This window comes from Podarcis gaigeae, assembly GCF_964106915.1.
Source record: "Podarcis gaigeae genome assembly, chromosome: 11".
Lineage (NCBI taxonomy): Eukaryota > Metazoa > Chordata > Lepidosauria > Squamata > Lacertidae > Podarcis > Podarcis gaigeae.
The window spans coordinates 11170608-11196129 of record NC_139687.1 but is presented as its reverse complement, the minus strand read 5'-3'; the positions used below and the strand labels follow the sequence as shown (position 1 = coordinate 11196129).

The window sequence follows — 25522 nt, the reverse complement described above, 5'->3', positions numbered from 1 at the left end:
TTTGGATGCTGTCTTCTATGAAGTCATTTCCTCTGCTGCTTCATTAGTACAGAAGTACCATGGCAACCCCTGAAAAATAGAGTGCTTACATATCTTGCACCTTGCTAAAAACATTTTTGAAGTGTTAAGCTGAAGTGGTGATGAAGGAGGAAGGCATCTGTTAGACAATTTCTTTTTGTGACTTTTAGACCTGCTGCCTTGCAGTTTCTTATATTGATGGGTTTTGTGGTTTTATTATATTATTTTAATTATACACTGAGCCTAATTGGGATGTGTTTGAAACCCACCCTGGAACCATTTAGTGATGGTTTTAAATACACATAGAATATTCTAAACTTATTAATTTATTTACCATGTAAGCTTTGACTGACAGATTCACTGTTGTTGAACAGACATGTTTTGTGGCATAAAAATAGTTCTAGATTTCTTTTAAAATAAGGATGTGTACTGTTAAGGTACGTTCTCAGGGTCGTCGTCTGACGTTTCTCGGTTTACCAAGCCATTCTTTTGGCCTCGGGTGCCAGCTTCCTCCCAGTGATTAACTATCAGAGTCTTGTGTTTTAGCAGATAAAGTTGGGTCACACTGGCTAAACCAGGGTTTCCCAAGCTTGGGTCTCCAGCTGTTTTTGGACTACGATTCCCATCATCCATGACAGCTGGTCCTGCTAGCGAGGGATTATGGGAGTTGTAGACCAACAAAAGCTGGAGACCCAAGTTTGGGAAACCTTGGGCTAAATGTTTGCCTCTCCCCGCCCCCCCCCCACCTCCACTAGTGTTAAAAAGCTACTTTCTCAACAGTTCAAGGAAATAGGAATAGTTGTAGTTCAAATGCAATTTAATCTCATTGCCAACTTTCCTCTAGATTTAAAACGTGGCCACCAAGTGGCAGATACTGATGTGGAAGACCTGGAGTTAGGCATGGCTTACCAGTCATCTGCATGACAGTGTGTGCATATAGGAGATAGATACAAGGGAGGAGGGGGTTCATGAACATAGTGAAAGCACATTTGCTGCACTGTGCAAATGTGTGTACTTGCTTGTTTTGGGTCTGAACACTGCTGCACATGGATCAGACAGAGAGGGTGTGTGTGAGTGTGGGGAGGGGAAGGGGGAGAGGAAGGGAAATGGGTTAGATAATGGAAGGAAGGATGGGAGGAAAGTGGGGTGGGAAGAATAAAGTACAAGGATGAATCACGAGATAAAATTAATTCAATCCTAGCCTTGCTTATTTAAATCTTCCTTTTGAAACTAGTGCAATATTGTGTAGCCTCTTTAGTATAAAAATTAGATAAAATAGAAATGGTTTGATTAGGTTGCAAGCCTGTGCACGCTTATCTAGATGGGAATATATCTCATTGAACTCAGTGATGCTAATGTAACATATCGGTAGACTTGTAGGATTTCAAGGTCATATGCTTAAACTCCCACCATCTCTGAGCATTGGCTGTGCTGACTGAGGCTCATATGAGTTGTCTAAAACATTTGGGAGGGCTGATCTGTATAATGAATGTTTTTTTTGTGTGTGTGAAAACACGCAGAGATTTTAAACTAATTTATTATGTATATGATTATCCTGAACCTCAATATGCAATAAAATTGGGTTCTGGCTTATCTTCAGTCCAAGTGTTGACTAGGTGTGGTGAAGGGTTTCCAAACTGCATGCAGTGTATTGGGCCCAGAAAATGCTGTTTACATCCCTGCACAGCTGTGTTCAGATAAACCACTGTAGGAAATAACAGTTCATAGCAGCATCATATAGCTGGGCAAAAGGGATGGTGTTGAGGAGGAAGGATAAATTCTAGTCCTGACAAAATTTAAGTTAAAGACATAAAGGGAGTGAGGGAAAGAGACTAGGGAAAAAAATATATAGCTAAGTACAAGAGCAGAGACATTTAAAGGCAAGAAGTTCATAGTAAATGTGAAATGAAAGACTAATCCAATATAAAACAGAAAAGTGGAAGATGTGATTGAAACTGTGTGCAGAGCAAATGAGGCAGGTGGCAGAATTATGAATAGAAAATACCTTAAAACAGCTGAAAGGGTCATAAAGATGAGCATTGCAATAATCCAATTTAGGAATGATGAAGCCATAGTGAGAATTTCAAAAATATAAAAGAATGAAAAGTGCCAACTCTTGGGTAGAGGGTTGAATCTGAAAAAGATGGATCAGATTTGACACCTAAGTTATTACCATCATTATTATTAAGGGCATAAAACTCTACTGAGCACGGTATAAAGAATAAAATACAAGCATTTGTCAGTGGCTTAACAATCTTAAACACACTTGCGAATAAGAAATAGTGATACTACCAAGAGACAGGAGGGGGATAAATTGTTCTATAAATGCTCTGAGATGTTGCAGTCTAGTTGCTTAGGGCTGCTAGATTTATTACGTATTTTTAAAACTAGTCCCCTGCCTTTCTACTCAATCCCCAAGCTATTCAGAGAAAGCCAAAGAGCTGAGGTTAGAGTGGAAAACACTATTTGCAGCTACCCCCAAACAGTTTAAAATAAAAATGAGCATAGTTATAAAGCAGGTTGAAAATCGCACCCCCAATGTGTAAGTAGAATAATTGAAAAGTTTTAATGCCTTTAGGCTTCTGGGATACAATTTTCTGTCTTCCTCCAATTGCCAATAGGTCTTAAAGGCAAAGTGGAATCTAAGAGATATGTACCCCCCCCCCCAAAAAAATGTTGGTTTTGCAGCTCAGTTTAGCTGTGCTGCACTCATGTATCCCATGGAAAGAAATGTTTGGTATGGTCCTTGGCACCTGAGATGTAGACGTTGTGATGGTGCTTCTTAATGCTTCTGTAGAGCATCAAGCCTGGCAAAGCTTCATGCCTATCCTCAAGATCAGGGTTTCCCAAACTTGGATCTCCAGCTGTTTTTTAGGACTACAACTCCCATCATCCCTAGCTTGGAGGACCAGCCGTCAGGAATGATGGGAATTGTAGTCCAAAAAAAACAGATGGCAAGCCAAGTTTGAGAAACACTGCTCAAGAGTCTTCAGTGTAGCTATTGTTAACGTCATAATTTCAGCAGCTCACCTTAGTAGGTAGATATTTATGTCAAAATTCATGGTGACAGAAAAGGCCGTGGGGAGTACACAAAATGTAGTTCTCTAAGCACAAAGACTTCGGCTGCACAACGGAACATCCCTCCCTCTCCATCCCCTCTCCTTCCCCATAAATCTCTTCTGGGCGTTCCTCCAGCCCTCCGGAGAAGATTTGGGAGGCCATGCTGGAGCAGAGTGGGGAATGTTCCATTGAGCATACAGAAACCTTTGAGCTAACAAAACTGCTTCATTGAATACCACTCTTCTGGTACTCTGTTGCAGGAATCGGGATTTGGGAGATAGTCCATTTGAGATAGTTCAGGTTTCAGTTGGTGAGGAATGTTAAGTTGCTCATGAGTTCATAACAAAGCAGTAAAATCCAATGTCTTCTTTTTAGGTATCTGCAACGTTCGCAGCCAGTTTGGTAACTAGTCCTGCCATTGGAGCACACCTGTCTACTTTATATGGAGATAACTTGGTTGTATTAATTGCTACGGTGGTGGCTGTTGTAGATATATGTTTCATTCTACTCGCTGTACCAGAATCTCTACCTGAAAAAATGAGGCCACCTTCCCTTATATCATGGGAACAAGCAGACCCATTTGCAGTAAGTTACTGTTTTTTTGTTCCTTTACCTTTATTAGTCAGCAGTGTGATTTTGGTGCTAAATCTAATGCAGTCTCCAGAAACAGAAGCAGAGGAAGTGCTGATTATAGGAAGTAATAGTTCTGCTTAATTATGTTCTAGTTAGGTCTCATCAGGAGAAGATATAGGAGATCTTTTTTCTGTTGCACCAGGCGCCAAGACTAGCCCCAAGCGGTAGAAATTGCAGAGAAGGAAGTTGCAGCTAAACATTAGGAGACACTTCCTAATGGTAAGATCTGTTCAGACTGCCTCAGGAAGCAGTGGGATCTCCCTTGCTAGGATTATTTGAGGCTGGTGGAAGCTGTATCTCACATTGCATAACCAGCATCATTCCAGGGGTTGAACTTACATGGATCTCCAAAAGTCCCGTCCAACTACTATAAGATGCTTCATGGCCGCATGCATCTTCAGCAAAGTTTTTCATTCATTTACTAAATCAGAATCTCCTTATATATGCCTTGTCTAGGAACAACCCTGACTTGCCACACTTTCCTAATTATAATGGTAGACCAGTTAATCATGGTGGTACAATCTTAACTCTGATGGAACCTTGTACTTACTAGTACAGGTTTGATCTATTCCTAAATAATGCAACTGTAGGAATGTGGGAACTAGACAAGCCAATGCCCCTTCTGAAGAGAAGGTACTCACCAGGTAATATACCTGAGATCTCAGACCCTTGTGCCCTGAAGGTATAATGCACCCAACCTGAGTACCGCAAATTTTAAGAATCATTCTAACAGCTCCAGTGATACCTTACGGGAAGACTAGGGGCTGCCACCTTGCCAAACCTCCCTTCCTTTACCCTCCCTGCACAGCTTGCCCTATGAGCTTTTAAGGGGGGTGGGGTGGGAGACGCTTCAGAGTTTGGTTTGCCAAACCATTATCTGAAGCACCTCCTTCCCTTTGTTAAACCTTGCAGCTGTGTTCAGCAAAGGGAGGAGGCACTTCTGAGAATGGGTTGGCAAACTGCTCTCTTGAAGCACTTTCCCCTCTGTTAAACAGCTCATTTAGGCTGCCTACCTGCCCCCCCCTACAATTTTGCTTGGTTTCCCCACTGCTTTCTGCTCTGTCACCATGCTGGAGTTGGTGTGGCTACCTGTTGGCAGCCACCTGAACTGCAGCATGTCAACAGCATTGCATTTTTATGTATATAGCAAGGGTGGCCAACTCCCAAGAGACTGCCATCTACTCACAGAGTTAAAAACAGGCAGTGATCTACCGGTAGATCACGACCTACCCATTGGACATGCCTGGTATATAGGAGGAAGTGAATAGGAAACAACATTATCAGTGGTTGCTATAGCCGAACCTCACTGACTTAGGAGCCTTTGTTACTGAGCAGAATAGAATCAGGCTTTTGGAACAATCAAGCTATTCATTTATTTAGTCAACATTACTTTTATGAATTTGAACAGAGGTCCATCTAAATTCAGCATTAGGAAATTATCATGGAAACTCAAAAACAGGAGAAAGGTTTTTTTTTTAAGCAAACCACAGATGGAATATATTCTGACAAATGCACTCATTAGCGAAAAATATCACCTGCTCAGAATGTAATAATCCTTTTCAGATGGTTCATTTTGACTTGCTTTACTTTTTTGACAGTCTTTGAGAAGAGTTGGAAAAGATACTACAATTTTGCTGACTTGCATCACTGTCTTTCTTTCTTACCTGCCTGAGGCTGGCCAATATTCTAGCTTTTTCCTATATTTGAGACAAGTAAGTAATTTAAGGTATTTTTTGAATATTGTACAAGTAGTTCTTGATAGATAAATTAAGAATACATGCAGAGAACAAATGAAGCCTTGAAAGTACCAAAGATGTACATAGTACGTAGCGATTGCATTTATTAAAAATATGTAACACTTTTTTCCTGAAGAAAATAGCAAAGAAGTTCACACAGTAGTAAAATCGCTAAAAATACAATGAAAGCAAATTCGCAAAACTATAAATCAGTTGTGCCATACAGTTACAGCAGTTAATGAAATTAAACAGTGTAATCTAGAGTTTATTCAAAATGCCAGTCATTGGTAAAAATGCAAAGCTGTTTAAATAGCACAGTGCCAAAAATCCAGATTGTATGACTAATAATTGTATTATCGCAGTAGATCCCCACCCACCCCTTTTTAAAAGTAGGTCAAGATGTTCAAAGGTAATTTCTGATTCCATATTGGGAACTTCTACTCAAAAGAAAGTTTCAAGCTGGGCCTTGAGATAACAAGGGGTTTTTGGGATGTGATCATAGGCATTATTGACATATACCATATTATATGGGTTTTGTTCTGAAACTTACATGGGATGGATCCCAGCATTTTGTTTTTCTTATGAAAGGATCCCTTCCATGAGTATGACTCTCCTGTTGACAGAGCAAAGAGTTAGGATCCAAACCGTTTGGGTTTTTTCTTAACTATTTGAAAACACCCGGAACCTGCTCTGAATTGGCATGTTTCTGCATTTGTAAAACAAAACAAGCTTGGAATAATCTCCAATATTATTGTTAGGCAAAAATAAAGGCCCAAGGCTTTCTGTTCCTGGTAGGCGAAGCAAATGAACAGAACACTCGCATCTTCCTTGAACATCACTTAAGAGAAGATTTTAATTAATCCGTATATAAGTTGTTTGCATAAAAATAAATAAAGCCCCTCTCTGCTCCTCTTTTAGATAGAAGAAAAAGCTTAATATGCATGAATAATGATCCAAATGCAGAGAATTGCATATGTGACAACAATGCATTTAACTTCATGTTGATGTGTTTGCTCCAAACTAGCAGAGCCGTGGGGGCATATTTTATTAGTATAATAAAATTAAGGACCAGAAAATGATAAAAGGCACACCAAGAGGATAGGAGATACACATAGCATCTTAGGTTGCCTATGTAGACATAATGTTTGAATGCAGGTTAAAAAGTAGACCTAAGCAGCAACTGCTGATAGACATATCCAGTAGCTTGTTCAGGATACAGGGGATTAGCTCATGTAACTGGGTAGAAAATAAAAAGTACACCAATGAAAAAGTTAGATGGCCTTTTGTCAAATTAGAATTGGCCCATGGCAGTGTATTTTCCTGCATGTTTGCTGTAAGGCTGTGAACTTGTACACACCAGGGCATTCCTGACAATGCAAGGACACCCCAAGTGTAGTTCAGTGAGTACGAAGGAAAATGCATGACTTAAATATGGAGCCATAATACATAGGTTGGTGGTTCTTTTTATTTCCAGTAAGAGAGTTCAATTTATAGTCTTATATTAAATATGACCTTAATGTCATGACCTATATTTGACTAGATGTTGATACGATATTTTTACCTAGTCTTGACTGCCATCTTCCTTTCCCCACCCGAACTCTTATTTCCACCTCTGAAATCACTTTACCTTCCTACCTTCCAGTCCTCCAAATTTGTCCTTACTGTGTGAAAATTTACTGTACTGGTTTGCTTTAGTTTTGTAAGCTGCCTATAAATGTAATTGTTCTTCACTTACTGTTTCTTTGAACTTTGCACACATTGTTTTTGTGTTATCTGCAGGTGATAAAATTTGAATATGCCAGCATTGCAGCATTCATAGCTGTGATAGGAATTCTGTCTATCGTTGCGCAGGTAAGCATTTACAATCCTATGTCTTAGGTGACAGCTCATAATAAAAGGCAAATATTAACGATCAGGGTGATAAGTGATTTGCACATAATGTATTCTGTGGGAAGGCTGAGATAGAGGTGCGCAAATTGTGACTGAATTCTTGTGGCCTTCTTGCAGACCACAGGTGATTAAAAACAGTCTTGACATTCTTTGGGAGGAACAAAACTTCGTCCATGAAACATTTTCTAATTTTCTAATTTTCTGAGATTGTTAATTTGGGGTTTTCATCAGCTGTATGCCATAATCATCACAGTTATAACAAATAAAGGCTTGACATATCTTGCTTTGCATGTCATGAGTCTATCTAATATATTAGTTTGACCTTTTAAGTTGAATTACTGAAATAAATGAACTTTTCCACGATATTCTATTTTTTTGAGTTTCACCTGTACAGTTCTTGAACATTCAACCAAGCCTGTAACTTTTTAATATGTAATATACAATGAACCTAGATGAGACGTATGGTTTGCCGCCTAATGCTATATTCCTTGAAAAGAAAAGAAAAGAAGGATCTTTATGCATAATAGTGTCCCTGCCTGGTTTCTGTTAAGGTTATTACATTTCCAACACCTTTTCAACATCTAAGAACTTCTAGCTCCGATAGAATGGTGTGTTTGTTAAAGTTTGATGCAGACAGGGAGAACATTTTTTACTCCAGGTCTGAACAACATGATACACTTAGGGTCCGTATTAAAAAGTTTAAAAGTGCTAACAATCCTGGGATAATAAAATGTTATTTGGCCTGGTGCGGGAAAGGTATCTGACTGGTTTCCTGGAGAATATTTTTAAGCTGGAGTTCTGCTACTCAGAAGTCCTCTCCCTCTCCTTTTCATTTGAGTTGCAAAGCAGACCTTGTATTGTATAGTATAAATGCTTAACCAAATGTCTACCTTGGGTAGTAAGACTCATTTTGGGCCCAGAGCTGCGCACACAATTTGACATCTGTTTGATATGAGGCTACCTTAAGAGCCTGCCCTTCCCTAGATCCCCTGCATGGTTAGGGATTAGCAGTCCAGAACTGAAGAGAATGCGGACATAAAAACGGGATGGAGGATGAAATTGCAGTGGTTGGGAGTGCCAGAAAGGAAGGATGCACATGAATACTCATGAAATCATTTTTCCGATTAACTATTGGAGGAAGTGCTAGGGAAGGGGCGGGGAACATTTTGTTGCCAGTGGGTCCCGGATCTTCCCATTGGGCCAAATTTGATAGGAGCTCAGGGCCAGCCACCTGTCAATCCCTTGATATCACTATGATGTCAGGTGATGTGCTTTGAAGTCCCAACAGTTGCAGCAAGCAAGTGATTTTTAAAGGCAAAGGGTTTTTCCAGCCATTCCTCCATCATCTGCTCCTGTTTGAGTCTGTGGATCCTTTCAGACGACCTCTGTGGTCTGTTGCAAAGAACTCTGCAGGTTTTAACCCCTACCCATTGGCTAATGAGAGAATATAAAATCTTACTATCTATCCTTTACTGAGAGCAGGATATGCAGCCAGTACTGGATTTAACCCTGTTTTCCTGCCAATCGGCTTATGTCGCTAGTCATGTCAGTTGATGAGTGAATGGGTGGGCATGTTTTGGGGAAAATGGATCCACAGCCCAAATTGGATCCCTTGTCACAAGGGCACACCTGAGCTATGGTGACAGTTAAGAACGTGCATTTTTGAGTAGGAAATCCCCAGTTCAAATTTTGCCTCGGCTGTGGTTTCACTGGGTGGAATTAAAGCCCTTAATTCTTTTGAGTAGATATTCATATGACTGCGCTGTAAGTGATTAATTTGAAGCTTTGTGCTTCTAACAGTATCTTTTTTAAAAAAGGCATGTATTGGTAATTAAATTTTTTTTATTATAAATATACAGAGAACTATCCAATTTTAAAGCTTTTTCCTACATTATCATTTTTTTTGTAGACTGTTTTTCTCAGTATCCTAATGAGGTCTATAGGAAACAAAAATACTGTGCTCCTTGGCCTTGGCTTTCAGATGTTCCAGCTGGCTTGGTATGGATTTGGTTCCCAACCTTGGTAAGTGCAGTAATGGCAGAATAGCCATGTCTCTGCCTGCTTGCTTCAGTGCTCTTTCTAATTCTTTTACTCTTGGGTGTACTTTTATCTTTCAAATTGCTGCAAGTCACCTTGGGTGCCTGTTTCGGCTGGCAGTGGGATCAGTAATGGCAATGTAGAAATACTTTGATTAATAAAAAAATGGGTTTTTTCCCCAAGTGCTGATCTGAATTTTCTAGACCAGTATTCCTCAGCCTTTTCATATCTGAAAATCCTTAGTCCCCGTGTGCATTTGTCGACCTACTTCGTAAATCTTTTCGTAGGGCAGTATCCCATAAAGTAATTCCATTATCTCAATAACTTCTGGTTGTGCAGTGGAACTTCCCCTTCCTCTCCCATCCTCTCCCTAGATTCCTTCCACTCCCTCCCCAGATCTGCTTTGGAGGGTTGAAGGAAAACCCAGATGTAGTGGACATGCAGGGAGCTATACTAATGGATCTACTTCATTGGATACCACCCCCTATATTTGTATGGTGGTAGAGCTCTTATGGCCCTTTTTTGGTCTGGCTGCAATGAGTGGGTTCCCAAGCCACACACTGAAAAGCATTGTGTTAAGACTAATGGATAAATATTTCCGTTCCTTTAGCCATGATACTGATTTCCACCTAACTTGCAAGTTCACTTTGTTGTCACACTTCTTTGTGTTTAATACTGGTGTGATTCATGTCTGTTTTTTAACTTCAGGTAATATACAACTACTGTCCAATTTTGCCTTGCTATGCTATAATTTTACCTGACAGCTCTTACTTGTACATGACAAGTTATGTTACCATGGGCATTGGCATTCCTGTAGAGTATGTTATACTCACTGGCTGTAGCAATTACTTACTGTATTTTTTCGTGTAGAAGACTCAGCCATGTATAAGACGCCCCCTATTTTGGGGGACTCCAAATTAAGAAAACACCCCTCATCACTGCCTGTGTATGAGACGAACCCGAATTTCAAACCTAATTTTTTGGTAAAAAAACCCTCTAGTCTTATACACGGAAAAATACGGTACTTAGCCACAGTTATTGTGCGAAATGAGCACCGCCTTCTGAGTATTATGGACTCCGCTAACAGCCGCTAGTGGTGTGGGGAAACATGCTAACTGATGGTCCCGATCCCTTTCAGTGCTGCTAAAAATCACATCTAGTGGGATAATAAACTTCCCCTGGAATGTAGCAAAGCCACATGGCAACTGTACCATGTAGTCTGACTACAATTCTAACGCTTCCTACATGGTACCTCAATAGCTGGAGAGCTAGTTTCTGTTTCTGCATAGCTCCTTCATTACGAATGACGTAATGGCTTTGCTTTGTGTCTTGCTCTCAGGATGATGTGGGCAGCTGGAGCCGTAGCATCCATGTCAAGTATTACGTTCCCAGCAATCAGCGCTCTTGTGTCACGAAATGCAGACTCAGACCAGCAAGGTGAGTACAGTGATTTTGTTTTTCATAGAATTGTAGAGTTGGAAGGGACCGTGCGGGTCATCTAGTCCAGGGGTCAGCAACCTTTTTCAGCGGGGGCCAGTCCACTATCCCTCAGACCTTGTGGTGGGCCGAACTATGTATTTTGAAAAAAATAATGAACGAATTCCTATGCCCGACAGATAACCCAGAGATGCATTTTAAATAAAAGCACACATTCTGCTCATGTAAAAACACCAGGCAGGTCCCACAAATAATCCAGAGGTGCATTTTAAAGAAAAGGGCACATTCTACTCATGTAAAAACACGCTGATTCCTGGACCTTTCTGTGGGCCGGATTGAGAAGGTGATTGGGCCGCATCCGGCCCCCGGGCCTTAGGTTGTCCAACCCCCTGGAATGCAGAAATATGTAGTGGTCCCATAAGGGGATCAAACCAGCAACCTTGGCGTTATCAGCCCCACGCTCTTATGTTCTAGGAAACCAAGTTCTGTGAAGCATCTTCCATAGAGCTATTTTCTTTCCAACACCAGCATTCAAACATTTACCTGTGCTTCAGAAAACAATTTGCTTTTGGATGTTCACAGTACTCTAGGCAAAGTAAGTGGTGGTATTATTGTTCTTTTTTTATGCTGAAGACACATAATTTTACCCTGGTCTTTGACACCTGAGACACATGTTTACAGGACCGGCTTAATTCCTGTAACACTGTTTATAATTTTATAATCTGCTCTGAGGACCTGCCACTGAAGGACAGGTAATAGTAATAACAAGTATAATAGTACGCAGACTTTGGTACAATTTCCATGGAAGATTGATTGTGGTAGATTATTTTTCTCTTCCAAAAGTACTTTGACCGTAGCTGAGACTTGTTTCCAGAACTGCTCAGTATTAGTGATGACTAATTAAAATATACTCCTTGCAAATTTGGTCTCACAGGGCCAGCAGGAATGTGAGAATCTTGCAGTTGGTTATTCCAGCCTCTTTCCTGGCCCAGTTGCAGGCTCTGTGTGAGAGATTATCTGAACAGGACATACAGATTTGGTTACCGTTCCTGTGTAGGATATCTACAGTTTTTGCTGATTTGCCCAGAATGGGGCCAAATTTGTTGGCATTAACGTGAGAAAACATGACCCTTTAAAAGTAATTTGAGTGGGTAAGTGCAAGTCACAGCTGAGGAAATCCCAAAGTTCTTCCTTTTTTTTTCCAATTAAGAATCCTTTGAAGTATTTTTTAGCAGTTAGGAAGTTGATGTTAACACCCTCTAGTGGTGTTTTGAACATGTGTTAGGTTAGCATTTCTCAAACAGTGGATCAGGACCCACCAGAGCGCCTTAGGCCACTTTTTGGTGGGCCTCTGTGCCCCAGTTTGCCCAGTGCCTCCACACTTGCCTGCCCCATCTGCTCACTATGCCACACAGCCTTTTAATCAGACCAGTTCTGACTCATTTCATGCTAAGTAAAGGCGGTCAGGAGACAGAGAGAAGTTTAGGGAAGGGGGATGGAAGGAAGGTCTGTCTTGAGCAGCGATGGCTGGAGGAGGTGTTGAAGGAAATAAGATACAGATAAAAGATAAATCTTTATTATAATTATTCAGAAATAAACCGGGAATAGAAATGAAAGGGACAAGAAACAAAAGCAGTAATAGGTGGAAGAAGTGATCGTAAAAGGACCCAGAGAGGAGGGACGCAGGGAATGGTGAGGTCTTGGGCTGCAACTCAGGGGTGGGAAAGGTACAAGTCGAATGTTAAAGGAGACTGGGAGAAGGAAGTGAATATTTTTGAGCAGTACAGTGGTGCCTCTCAAGATGAAAATAATCTGTTCCGCGAGTCTCTTCGTCTTGCGGTTTTTTCGTCTTGCGAAGCAAGCCCATTAGCGGATTAGCGCTATTAGCAGCTTAGCGGGTTTAGCGGATCATCTGATAAGCAGCTTAGCGGATCAGCTGTTAAGCGGCTTAGTGGATCAGCTGTTAAGCGGCTTAGTGGATCAGCTGATAAGCGGCTTAGCGGCTTGGGAAAAAGGGGGGGGGAGGAGGAAAAAACCCCCGCAGAAACTCGCAAGACATCATCGTCTTGCGAAGCAAGCCCATAGGTAATTTGTTTTGCGAAGCACCTCCAAAACGGAAAACCCTTTCGTCTAGCGGGTTTTCCGTCTTGCAAGGCATTCGTCTTGCGGGGCACCACTGTATGTAGAGATGGGAAGGGAAAGCCTCTCCATCAGCAAATTCTGCCTAAAATGAGGCAGCTAAGTGACAAGACTGACCAAGCAAGTGTCTGTATTTAGCCTGAGGGAAACTTTAGTCCGAGGTATGGAGGACTTTGCCACAAGGAAAATGCTATGGCAAAGAATTCTATGTTTTCCAAAGATTAAATGTGGTCAAAAGAAAGTGATGCCAGCCAGCTGATTATGCCAAACTCCACTTCCGTCGACCACCATTTTGCGGTTCATTCCTCTCTTGCACTGCCATTTTGTGATTAGTGGGCTTCAGTAATTTTCAGTTACCTTAAGTGGGGCCCGGGGGCCAGAAAATCCGAGAACCCCTGGATCAGATCTTTCCTCTTCCTTCATTGAAACAAGTAGACTAATACAGTCATTTTGGAACAAGGAAAGTTGTAGTTTGTGCTGTTATTTTGAAGTTCAGTTTATCCTCCTTAAACTATTTTATTGAACGTGATCAGTTTGAAGTAAGGGTAGCCTGTTAACTGCACGATAGCCTGAAAGTACAGTAATTAAACGGCAAGCTTTCCAGTTTTTGCATCATTTTAGAACTGGAGTCAAGCTCATGGAAATTACCGTATTTTTCCTTCTATAACACGCAGATTTTTTCTTCTAAAAAGGAAGGGGAAATGTCTGTGCGTGTTATAGAGTGAATGTGTGGTCCCTGGAGCCAAATGGTGCGAGGGGAGGCAAAAAAAAAGCAGGCAAAAATCGCGCGTCTCCTAGAAGGGAAAGCTGAAAACAGGAAGTGGCTGCTTTCCTGCATTCTGCCTCAGGGTCTTACTGCCCACCCACCTCTGTTTCCTTGCTGTGTTTGCTCAAACGGAACAAAGAGCAGGGAAAGCCCCTCCCCTCCAGACATGCAGAGGGGAAAACATGCAGGAGGGAGAGAGAGAGAGAGAGCGTGCGAGCCGGCTGGCTTGGGTGGGTAGGTGAGGGAAAACTTTTGCCTTCCTTTCCTCCCTCCCAGTTATACCCCTCTCCTGCATTCTTAGCCAGCTGCTTCTCTGCACACCCCTCTCGTGCTCCTTGTCCGTTCTGTGTTTTTCCTTCCCTCCCCACTTAAAATGTGGTTAAAAAGCATGGATCCACATGGATCCTCAGGATCTTTGCATTGGGTCACCCCAAATTCCCCATCAGATCACATAGCATGTCCATGGCTACAGCCTGCCCCCCAAAAATCACACACCCACTGTTGCCTGGGGCTGCAATGGTGCAAAAACGTGGTTACAAACCATGGATGCACAGGGATTCTCAGGATTTTGGCATTGGGTCAGCCCAAATTCACCATCAGATCACATGTCTGTGGCCACAGCATGAAGCACAAAAATGATACATCCACTGTTTCATTCAGAATGTTTTTTCCCTTGTTTTCCTCCTCTAAAAACGATGTGCGTGTTATGGTCAGGTGCGTGTTATAGAGCGAAAAATACGGTATTTCTCCTGTTCTCTTGCTCTTTCACAGGTGTTGTCCAGGGGATAATAACTGGAATCAGAGGCCTTTGCAATGGCCTTGGTCCAGCTCTCTTTGGCTTCATATTCTTTCTGTTCCATGTGGAGCTCACCGAGTTGGCGCCTGTCCCAGATCCTGATAAAAAAGCAATGCAGGATCCAAGCGATGAGGTAAATTATTGTAAATCGTAACTTTTAATAGTGCTTGATCAAGGCACCCCACTTATTTATTACATTAAATTTCCTGGTAATCACCCATGCTGTTCATATTACTATTAGACTTGTTAGTCACTTGTTAAACAAAGTTGTCCAGCGACTTAGAACCTATTTTAAACAGTTTAAAATATGTTACAACCTTGATACATCCACACAGAAACAAATTCATAACAAGTAAGCAAAGCAACCCGCCCTCCCCATAGGTGAACCTCATGTTACAATTGCTTTTCTTGCTGTATTTAGGTACCGAGTAAAAGTCTACATAGCATTTCACATAATGAAATTGTCTGGCATCCAACTATATACAATATAGCCATTTCTAGGCTTCATGGCTGCTTAGAGGGTGAAACATGGAGTAAATCTACAACTGGAATATCACTAGATGGGTCTGCCAGTAGTTGGATATGAGTTCCTTGCAGTGTTGTACAGCCGTGGCAAGTTACACACCACAAATTTCTCCTCTTCCACCACTTAACAGAACAATTCTGTACCAACCTCTTCTGTGTAAAAACCTATTTTTTGAAATCTCTTTAAAATAATGCCAGTTGAGCATACAGTCCATTCTCGTTGTAAATGCTTGGTTTTTACAAGTGTAAATGAGAACCGCTGCTTAAAATACACAACACCTCCTTGAAGAACAAACTACCGGAACGAGTTAAATGATTATTCCCCATGAACTGTACACAGTGAAACCATTGCATGCGCAGAACAACATCTGTTCATGTGGTTCCACCCTGCAAAAAATTGCTCTGCCGTTGCTCTATTTTGTCCAGTCACTCCTGAAATTATTGTGAAGGTTGCCTTGCTTTTTGAAAAAAATGCCTGTTGCGACATTAGAACTTCCTTATATACATGGAATTAACAGCAAGGGTAGCTTAGTTTTTGTCAATAGTATCTCTCAGAGTGGTGAATGGCACTATTTAGTGAGAAGAAGCACCAATGAAAATCCTCACTATTGCATTTTTTACATGGCTGTTTTTGTATATATTTTCAATTTTTATATATGGATGTTTTATGATGGCCCATATTTGTAATGCCTAATAAAGTTTTGGCGAAGTAAGTATGTACATGGAATGCTTTCACAGTACAGTGGTACCTCTGGTTACGAACTTAATTCATTCCAGAGGTCCATTCTTAACCTGAAACTGTTCTTAACTAGAGGTGTGCTTTCACTAATGAGGTCTCTTGCTGCTGCAGTTGCGCCGCCGACACACAATTTCCGTTCTCATCCTGGGGCAAGGTTCTCAACTCAAGGTACCTCTTCCAGGTTAGCAGAGTTTGTAACATGAAGCGTTTGTAACCTGAGGCGTTTGTAACTCGAGGTACCACTGTACTCCAAAACTGCCGCTTCTGAGATTTCATTCAGTTCCATGAAAAAGAAAAGGTTCTTTAGATAATGCCCATATGCTTTAAGAACTAAGGCTGAAAGCTTTTGAGAAATAGATTATCGAGACTGAACGTTTATTTTGCCATTTGTGTTTGTCGACTGTGTTTAATGGGCATTTCATTGTACCCGCCCACCCAACCTCATCGCCACAGTTAAGCAAAGAGTAAACTACATAAATATAGATTGTGTGCTTGGGATGCTTTGTAACAGGGTTGTCAGAATTTCCACAAGGTTATGGCCGATTCAGCACCTCTGTTGATAGTCCTGTATTTTTGATAATTTGCGTTTTGTGCTGTATGCACTGCTGAAGCCTGCGACAAAGGCTCTCATTTTACAAGTGCCTGAGTTTCATATTCTTCATCAGGGCTGATACGGGTGTAATCCTTTTACACTGCAGCACTGGGCATGTCTACTCAAAAGTAAGTCCGATCAAGTTGGACAGCTGGGTAGGTTGGCATGCTTGAGTTTAATCCCGTGGTTCAGACAGCCACTCTCAACTGTGGACCAGCTTCTCCCTTGCAGGTTCTGGACAGGCAATCTTGCATGTTTCAGTTTCCTCTTTGAGCAGGCTCTTCTCAGCCTCCTGCAAGCCAAGGTGAGACACAAACGTGGGTTGTTTTCTGATTAACTTGGATGGTATTTGAAACCCCACTTCCAAGTGCTGCCTCCACTGTACATGACATCAGAAAAGAGATCTCAGCCCTCTTCTGAGTCAGGGAGGATGCGGGGCAGTGGAAGCCACAAATATTTGAGTAGATGCCGAGGCCAGCCGAAATCTCTGGTCTCCTAGCCTTAATTTTTTTTTTTTTGCCAATATACATTCCAATATTAAGTTACTCCTTAACTTAAAGAAAACAAAAGAGATCATTGTGGACTTTAGGAAATGTAAATTGAATATTCAACCACATATTATTGAGGGGAAGTGCGTGGAACAGGTCTCAGTGTTTCGATTTCTGGGAATGGAGTTGAGAGACGAACTGACCTGGAGAGAAAACAGCAAAGACCTGGTGAAGAGAGCACAGCAGAGGTTATATTTTCTGAGAATCCTCCGGAAAAACAATCTCTCAAAGGACCTGTTGATGGCATTTTACCATTGTACTGTGGAGAGTGTATTAACCTATGGTCTGTGTGTGTGGTTTGGGAGCTGCACGGCCAGGGAAAAAACAATGCTATCTAGGGTTGTAAAGACTGCAGAGAGAATAATTGGGTGCACTCTTCCCACCTTAGATCAAATCTATGCTGCCAGGTGCCATAAGAAAGCGTCAGAGATAGCACAGGATAGTACGCAATGATCTCTTTCAGCTTCTGCCTTCTGGAAGAAGGTATAGCGTTATAAAGGCCAGAACTAGCCGCCTGAGAAACAGTTTCTACGCAAATGCAATTCTGGTTCTAAACGCAGCATAAGGGGTCTCTATAGTATAGTGTATTTTAAAATGGAGTTTCAGAGTTTTTAGGGGTTTTTGAATGTTTTATGTAGTTTTGTAGTAGTTTTATGTGGTTTTTATGTAGTTTTACGTAGTTTTGTAGTAGTTTTATGTAGTTTTTCAATTTCATTGTTCTGCATGGGACAATGACAATAAAGATATCGTATATCATATATCAATATATTTATTTAGCACTCTCTTCCCCCCCCCAATAATTTTTTATTATTTTCTTTACACAGTAATTCTTACAATACATTATTCAACATATAAACCTTTTTGTTCTGCCAAGCTTGCGACTTCCCTCCTTCCCTTCAGCTCCCTTATCAAATCCAATCGCGTATTTTAACTTTTTACATCTTATCTACATTGTAGGAATTACTTCAATCCTGCTAATGTCTTTTAAGTTTTTACAGTTATCCTTTAAGTATACAATAAATTTACTCCAATTATCCTGGAATTTCTGATCGTCCTGATCCCGAATCCTGCTGGTCAGTTTGACTAACTCCATCCATTGCGTAATCCATCATTTTCGCCTCCAATTCCGCAATAGTAGGAATGGTCTTCCTAGCCATACCAAGGTGTACTACAAACAGGTGTCACCCAAGCTTTATTCCTTTCCCAACCCGAGCAATCCTTGTGTCCTTGAGGTTGGATTTCCTCTGCATTGTCTGCAGCTAATAGCCCTCCATTACTCTGGTTTTCTACTTCAGCTTCATTGGTAAATCAGTTCAGCAATCTGACTAAAAACTGGTATCTGTAGGCAAATAGGAATGCTTGGACCCAGCTTTGCACAGCCTGAGTTATTCCCCATAAGCCTGTTCATTGTGGTTCCTTTCTCTCTGCAGAGTTCGATTATTCCTGGCCCGCCATTCCTGTTTGGAGCATGTGCAGTCCTCCTCGCTTTTCTGGTTGCCTTATTCATCCCCGAGCACAGTAAAGCCAGCAGTACCAGAAAGCACACCAACAGCATCAGCAGCATACAGAGCACCAACCCCGACCGAGGCAGCGACGAGGACATTGAGCCATTGCTGCAGGACAGCAGCGTGTGAGAGCTAGATTTTCCTAACGTTCATGTAGTCTGCAAGCAAGCGAAACCCACGCACTGAGCTCTGAATCCAGAGCAGGACTGGAGTGAGCTTTTGACTTGTCAGAAGCTTTGCACATTTCACTCACCTAAGGTTTGCTATGTTGGTGTCCATGGATGTCCCGTCGGGACGGATTTAACCACTTTTCTTTTTTAAAAACAAAACAAAATAAGAATTCAACGCAGTTATTTTTCTGTATCTGATTTGGAAATGCTATCAAGCCCCGCACCGGACGGAATATGGAATACACACAGTATCTTGGAAAACCTTCAAACAAAGTGGAACTTACTGAGTACAAAGATTCACTGTGAGCAGACCACAGCCCCCACCAATTAGAGAAAAGTTACTTCTACTGACGGATATAGATAACAAAAATCCTTCGCCATTATGTTCCTACATTTCTAATTAATAGGCTTCCTGATAAATTGAATATTGTGTTAGAAGTGTTAAGAGAATTTCAGCCGTTGAATATAGATTCAGGTTTTGGTTTTTTTTGGAAGTCTTCAACCCTCATTCCCAAGGACTCTTAACCCGTATGTCAGGAGCTCCTTTGGAAACCTTAAAAGGGCACATGTACTTTCATTGATGGTTAGTAATGCTCACTGAACTAGGTAGCACTACCAATGTAGCCAGTTTTGACATAGAGGCTAATTAACTGGATGCTGAGGCAATTTACATTTACTTGTGTGTATTTATTGCATCATCTATCACTTTTTATCTGCCGTATGAAGCACTCCCTCTCCTGTTAATTTCACTCCTGCCTTAACTGCTACTTAGTGTGCATTTGTTACCAACTCTTATTTAGCCTTCATATCAAACTTCGGAAGTATTTCATGGGTTATAATTATGAAATGCCTCTCCCAAAGAGGCCCTAAAGATGGTTTAGTTTCTACAGAGTATCATGTTATAATTTTTAGAGACATTTTATTAAATTGCACAGATTTCTATGTATTTTGCGGCAGTGGAAATGGACCAGTACACACACAAAAACTAACCATGTACTCTTAAGAATGTTTTATATGTATTGAATATATGTAGATATTTGTAAGAAGTTTTACTTTTTCCAGATAAGGTACTGTGTAAATCTTGTATTTATAAATGTAATGATGGTGATGGATATACAGCTTTTATAAAGGATTGTGTAATGACTGAACAAAATAAATATATATATATATATTTTGAAACTTGTTCCGCCTTAAGCAAAGATAACAAACCTTTTGTACTATGCAGTTTGGTTTTTAAGTTAAAAAGCTTCCTAATGCATAATAAATTTGCAACCTATGCTATATACCTACTACAAGCGTGGTTTTATTTTTATTCCATTTATTTTCTTCCAATACTGAAGCTGAGTTTGAATTATTTGTAGCACATTCTTGGCTAATGCGTTACTGCATATCAGTCTGGGGAAACCCAGCCAGATGGGTGGGGTATAAGTAAATAACAACAACAACAACAACAACAACAACAACAACAACAGTAATTTATCATCTTAACTCTGAACTTCTTTTCTCCCTACACCCCTATGATGGCACTGATACATCTGTAAGGATGAGCCAGTCACAACTGCTTTGCTAGTAACAATTGTTCCCTTCTCTTCACACTTTTGTTCAGCATAACTAGTATCAGGTAAACGGGATCTCAGAGCTGTCAGTGAGCTTTCCTAAAATGAAAACAAGATTGTGTAGGGGTCTCAGCATAAGTGAGGTCTAAGAAGAAGTACCCCCGTGTGCCTGGAACGGCTCACTGTTTCCCTGGCCCTAATTGCAAAGTGAGGAAGTAGAGAAGACAAGTTACCGTGCTTCTGCATTTCACAAGCATTCTTCCTCTCGCTTTGGTTATCTTGTGGCTAAACTAGCTCAGAGTTCATTTGGTGATATGCATCCCAGAGCTGATGATTCTCCATGTCTACAGCTCAGAAATCTCAGTTGGCAATTCTCAATATGTATGAGGCCAGAAATGCCTGTGTCTATTATTTTCACTGTTGATGCCTTAGACCAGGGGTCGGCAATGTGCGGCCCATGGGCCAGATGCAGCCCACGAAGACCATTTTAGCAGCCCACGAGCTACCCACGAACCAAGCCACCAGCTTGGCGAGTCCCCCGCACGCTGCGCTAAACCAGCGCAGTGTGGGGACTCGCCGAGTAGCACCAGAAATTGCGCATATACAGGAAATTACGTCAGCTCATGTACAGACGCCGGAAATCGCTTCTGCACAGGTGCAATTTCTGGCGTCTGGGCATCCGCAAAAGCGATTTCCGGCGCTGCGGACATGGCAAAAGCGATTTCCGGCGTCATTCTACACCAGCCCAGCCCACAGATAATCTCTGTGGGAGTGATCCGGCCCATGGCTGGTAAACCTTGCCAACCCCTGCCTTAGACCCAGATACTGTGTTTCCCTGGTACAGGGCACACAAGACAGCCTACAGTTGCAATATGAAAACTTGCGGCTGAATAACAGTGCCTTTTGGAGAAGTGCCTCCTCTACATAAGGTATAGAAAAGTGCTTTGAGGCTGGAGTGAGAGCATTCAATAAAATTACCAGCATGATTAGAGATGAGGGTGGCGCTATGGTCTGAACCACTGAGCCTCTTGGGTTTGCTGATCAGAAGGTTGGCGGTTCGAATCCCTGCGACGGGGTGAGCTCCCGTTGCTCTGTCCCAGCTCCAGCCAACTTATCAGTTTGAAAGCACACCAGTATGAGTAGATAAATAGGTACTGCTGAGTCGGGAAGGTAAACTGTGTTTCCATGCGCTCTGGCACTTGTCACAGTGTTCTGTTGTGCCAGAAGCAGTTTATTCATGCTGCCCACATGACCCGGAAAGCTGTCTGTGGACAAACGCTGGCTCCCTCAGCCTGAAATCGAGACGAGCACCGCAACCCCATAGTCGCCTTTGACTGGATTTAACTGTCTAGGGGTCCTTTACCTTTACCAGTATGACTAATCCAAAGAAGCTGTATGATTGTCATAGTGGCTTTGCTTTACTCTGAGCTTATATCCAGTCTTTCAATTCAAAATACATTTCCAAAAATTAAACCACATAAGAAGTAAATGCAACAATTAATAGAATAAAAAAAAAACAACAGTTACAACAATTCTACAGGCAGCTAAGAGTTTAAAAGCCTTGAAAAACAAAAACCTTCACCTGGTGCCAAAGTATTTAGAGATGAGCGAAAGAGATTTTTCTCAAAAAACTAGCTCATCTTGATCTGCTGCAGAGCACATCCCAGCTTCCTGTGCCAAGCCAAAACAAAAGCTTGTAATTTGCTAAAGGAAGGCAGTTGAAATCTGGAGAAAGAAGCTGGAAGGCTATCCTGGAGCCACACTCCAAAAACAGGAGATGCTTTATGCTGAGAAGAATGAAGATTGCTAAGTGCTTCAATAGGGAACTAATATAGAGGTAAATGGGACGTGGGTGGCACTGTGGTCTAAACCACTGAGCCTCTTGGGCTTGCTGATTGGAAGGTTAGTGGTTCGAATCCCTGCAACAAGGTGAGCTCCCATTGCTCTGTCCCAGCTCCTGCCAACCTAGCAGTTCGAAAGCACGCCAATACAAGTAGATAAATAGGTACCACTGCAGCGGGAAGGTAAACAGTGTTTCTGTGCGCTTTGGTTTCTGTCATGGTGTTCCCTTGTGCCAGAAGCGGTTTATTCATGCTGTCCACATGACCCGGAAAGCTGCCTGTGGACAAACACCAGCTCTCTCGGCCTGAAAGCGAGATGAGTGCCGCAACCCCATAGTCCCCTTTGACTGGACTTAACCGTCCAGGGGTCCTTTACCATTTTACCTTTATCCAATACAGAGTAGATTTAGTTGGATTCTTTTTCCTATGGATTCTTTTCGCTCTTATGATTAAATGTTCCAACAGCTTTAGACTTAATTTTACTTTCTTTTTCTTAACGATGTGTTTAATGATTTTTCAAAAACAATAGACACATAAGATACTGACACCAAACTGACAACAACTATCAATATCTGCATTAAAGGCTTATTTTCAAATGCTTACAATTCTACTGCTGTTAAGTTAATGCCAAACAGTATTTTTAACATCATACATTGATTTGATTTTGGTTTGGGTATATAGTAGTAGTAGTAATATATTTATTACTGGGGTTTCCCCAGCCACTCCGGGTGACTCCCAACAGAATATTAAAAACACAATAAAACATCAAACATTAAAGACTTCCCTAAACAGGGTTGTCTTCAGATGTCTTCTAAAAGTCTGGTAGTTGTTTTTCTCTTTGACGTCTGCTGGGAGGGCTTTCCACAGGGCAGGTGCCACTACCAAGAAGGCCCTCTGCCTGGTTCCCTGTAACTTCACTTTTCACAGGGAGGGAACCGCCAAAAGCCTCTCAGCACTGGACCGATGGGGGTGGAGATGCTCCTTCAGGTATCTTGAGCTGAGGCTGTTTATGGATTTAAAGGTCAGCACCAACACTTCGAACTGTGCTCGGAAACGTAGCATCTGCATTCTGGATTAGTTGTAGTTTCTGGGTCACCTTCAAAGGTAACCCCACGTAGAGCATGTTGCAGTAGTCCAAACGGGAAATAACTAGAGACAATCTGTGGGCAGATAGGGTCTCAGCCTGCGTACCAGATGGAGCTGGTAGACAGATGCTTTGGACACAGAATTGATCTGCGCCTCCATGGACAGCTGTGAGTCCAAAATGACTCCCAGGCTGCACACCTGGTCCTTTAGGGGCACAGTTACCCCATTCAGGACCAGGGAGTTCCTGTTGGGATACTGCCAGGGAGATAAAGCCCATCATGGCCCCCACGTTGCCTCCGGACGATCCATCGATCTCCTGTAGATACAGTATCAGCAATTAGCGACACAAGCTCCAGAAAATAGCTTGCCACATTCCAGAGCTGATGCACGCAGTGGCGTAGCGTGGGTTGTCAGCACCTGGGGCAAGGCAAGTAATTTGTGCCCCCTAACCCGTGGATTTGCGCCCCCTAACCCTAACCCCCAGATGTTGCGCCCAGTGCGGCCGGCCCCCCTGCACCCCCATGCTACGCCACTGGATGCACGCTCTATCAGCAGAATTCACACAGCGAAAGATGCACGCAGGAGAGCATTATTTAGAAGTTTATTCAGCGTTGGTCAGAACAAAGAAAAAAAACATGACTCCCTGCTTGCATGTTCATGCACAGAGAGAGAGAGAAATGAAGGCAAAGACACAACAGAAACATCCTGTGAACAGGAAATACGCAGGCTGTGACACAAACATCCTGCTCCCTTTTAAGGTGGAACAGAAATATCCTAACAGTTCCCCCACCCCTGCCCACCCCCTGTCCCCCAAGAACAGTACTTCTGTCTTGTCAGGGTTCAATTTCAATCTGTTAGCCGCCATCCATCCTCCAACCGCCTCCAGACACTCACACAGGACCTTCGCCACCTTCACTGGTTCTGATTTAAAAGAGAGGTAGAGCTGGGTATCATCTGCATACTGATGAACACCCAGTCCAAACCCCCTGAGGATCTATCCCAGCAGCTTCATATAGATATTAAAAAGCATGGGGGGTGACGGGGCTCTGCTCATTTTTCAGTGTAGCTTGATTTGGAACAATTACCCTCTTCCCTTGTCCCCCATCCTACATTGGCAGGAGCCCCACTCCCAACTCTCCAGAGAAGTATTTGGGGATATGAGTGTTGTCTGCTGAAAGCAGGAAACAATAATCTTTCATTCTGTGAACCTTCTTAAGATAAATTAGGATCTGATCTCACATATTTTTCTCATAAACTGTTGACATGACGCACCACGTTCCTTCTGCTTTGATGGATAAATTTTCTCTCAAGAAAGCAAAACTGGTTAATTTTGTTTTAACCTGACAGATGATTTGTTGATAAAGGGTTGCTCCTAAAATGACTTCCCTTTTAGTTTCCCTACTTTGATAGACTAAGTGCCTATCAAGTGTCTCTGAGCAATTTTAATTAGGGTTGTTACCTGGTGTTTGTGTGTGTAAAATACTCTTGGTGAAGATTTCAGTAAACAGCTGCATGTTTAGCATTTAGCAATTCAATAAATGGATGCCTAGGTACGTCAGTGGTGGTTTCCTGTTGCTAGAAGTATTTCCTCTGTGACTTATCAAAACCAGCTAATATTTCCAAGAAAGGCATGTTAAAATGTGAAGCCGTGCCCTGCAGTTACATTCTGGGTGGAGATACGAAGTCAAAAACAAGCGTACAAGGTTGCAGGGCCCTTTTATTTTTCAAACTTTTGTGGTGCCAAAGGCTCAAGTGATTGGGTTTTGAAGAAGACTGCAGGCTTAATGAATGTCAGAACCAGCTCCCATACTAGGTGCAGCTTTGCAGGGAGCTTGCTGTAGGGGTTAAAATATCCGAAAATCCAGACTGTTGCCTTCTCTTCGTTGAAATGCTCACAGCAAAATCTCAGGGGTGTGTTAGGTTGTCAGTGTCTCTGTAAAGGATTGTAACATTTCTGTTATTACGGAGAAGTAGTCATAGGAGAAAATCCGAAGTGAAGTCGTACATCAATCTACAATGCCTAACATGTTGTTAAGTCTGACTTTGCCTCAGGCACTGACCTTCAAGTATTAAGTTAAAACATGAGCTGTGAGCATTAGCATCTGAGGCTTCCTTATTTCTTTGAAGAAACGCACACACTTAAGGCAGCGTATCTGTTTATCTGCATAACAATGGCTTATGTTTCAACACTGCAGGCCAATTCCCCCAAGACTGTTTTGTTATGAAAAAAGCCCATACAAAGAAAGTAGGTGTAAGGAGCGGGAAGGGAAAATTACAAAGAGAAACTTAAGCTTCAAATGTGTGTTGATTGCGATTCATGATGCGCTGATAGCTTGACCTACATCATTGAATTCATATTTTTCTAGCTTGCCTCCTCCCCCTTATTCATATACACATCCCTCTTCCTGCTTGAATTTCATGAAGATTAATTTTGTGTTGCGCTATCTT

The 25522-nt window shown here is 41.9% G+C and overlaps 1 protein-coding gene and 1 long non-coding RNA gene across 4 annotated transcripts in view; one reads left to right on the top strand and one right to left on the bottom strand.

The window, feature by feature from the left end:
- The window catches only part of MFSD14B (major facilitator superfamily domain containing 14B), a 37303-nt gene extending 17423 nt beyond the window's left edge, over window positions 1–19880 (top strand). For 2 of the 3 annotated variants that reach the window (XM_083702067.1, XM_083702068.1), the window contains 7 exons: window positions 3454–3663; window positions 5310–5423; window positions 7227–7298; window positions 9247–9359; window positions 10714–10811; window positions 14488–14645; window positions 18347–19880. In XM_083702067.1, coding sequence (XP_083558193.1) covers window positions 3454–3663; window positions 5310–5423; window positions 7227–7298; window positions 9247–9359; window positions 10714–10811; window positions 14488–14645; window positions 18347–18550 — 969 coding nt within the window. In that variant the 3' untranslated portion in view covers window positions 18551–19880. Of the gene's footprint in view, window positions 1–3453; window positions 3664–5309; window positions 5424–7226; window positions 7299–9246; window positions 9360–10713; window positions 10812–14487; window positions 14646–16441; window positions 16673–18346 lie in introns of all 3 variants that reach the window. The other variant, XR_014555977.1, reaches the window with a different exon arrangement.
- LOC310826844 lies at window positions 17705–18336 on the bottom strand. Its single transcript, XR_014556021.1, has 2 exons — window positions 18207–18336; window positions 17705–17999 (listed from the first exon to the last, which is right to left on the bottom strand). It is a non-coding gene; the product is annotated as an uncharacterized lncRNA (long non-coding RNA).
- Window positions 19881–25522: the final 5642 nt, after the last annotated feature.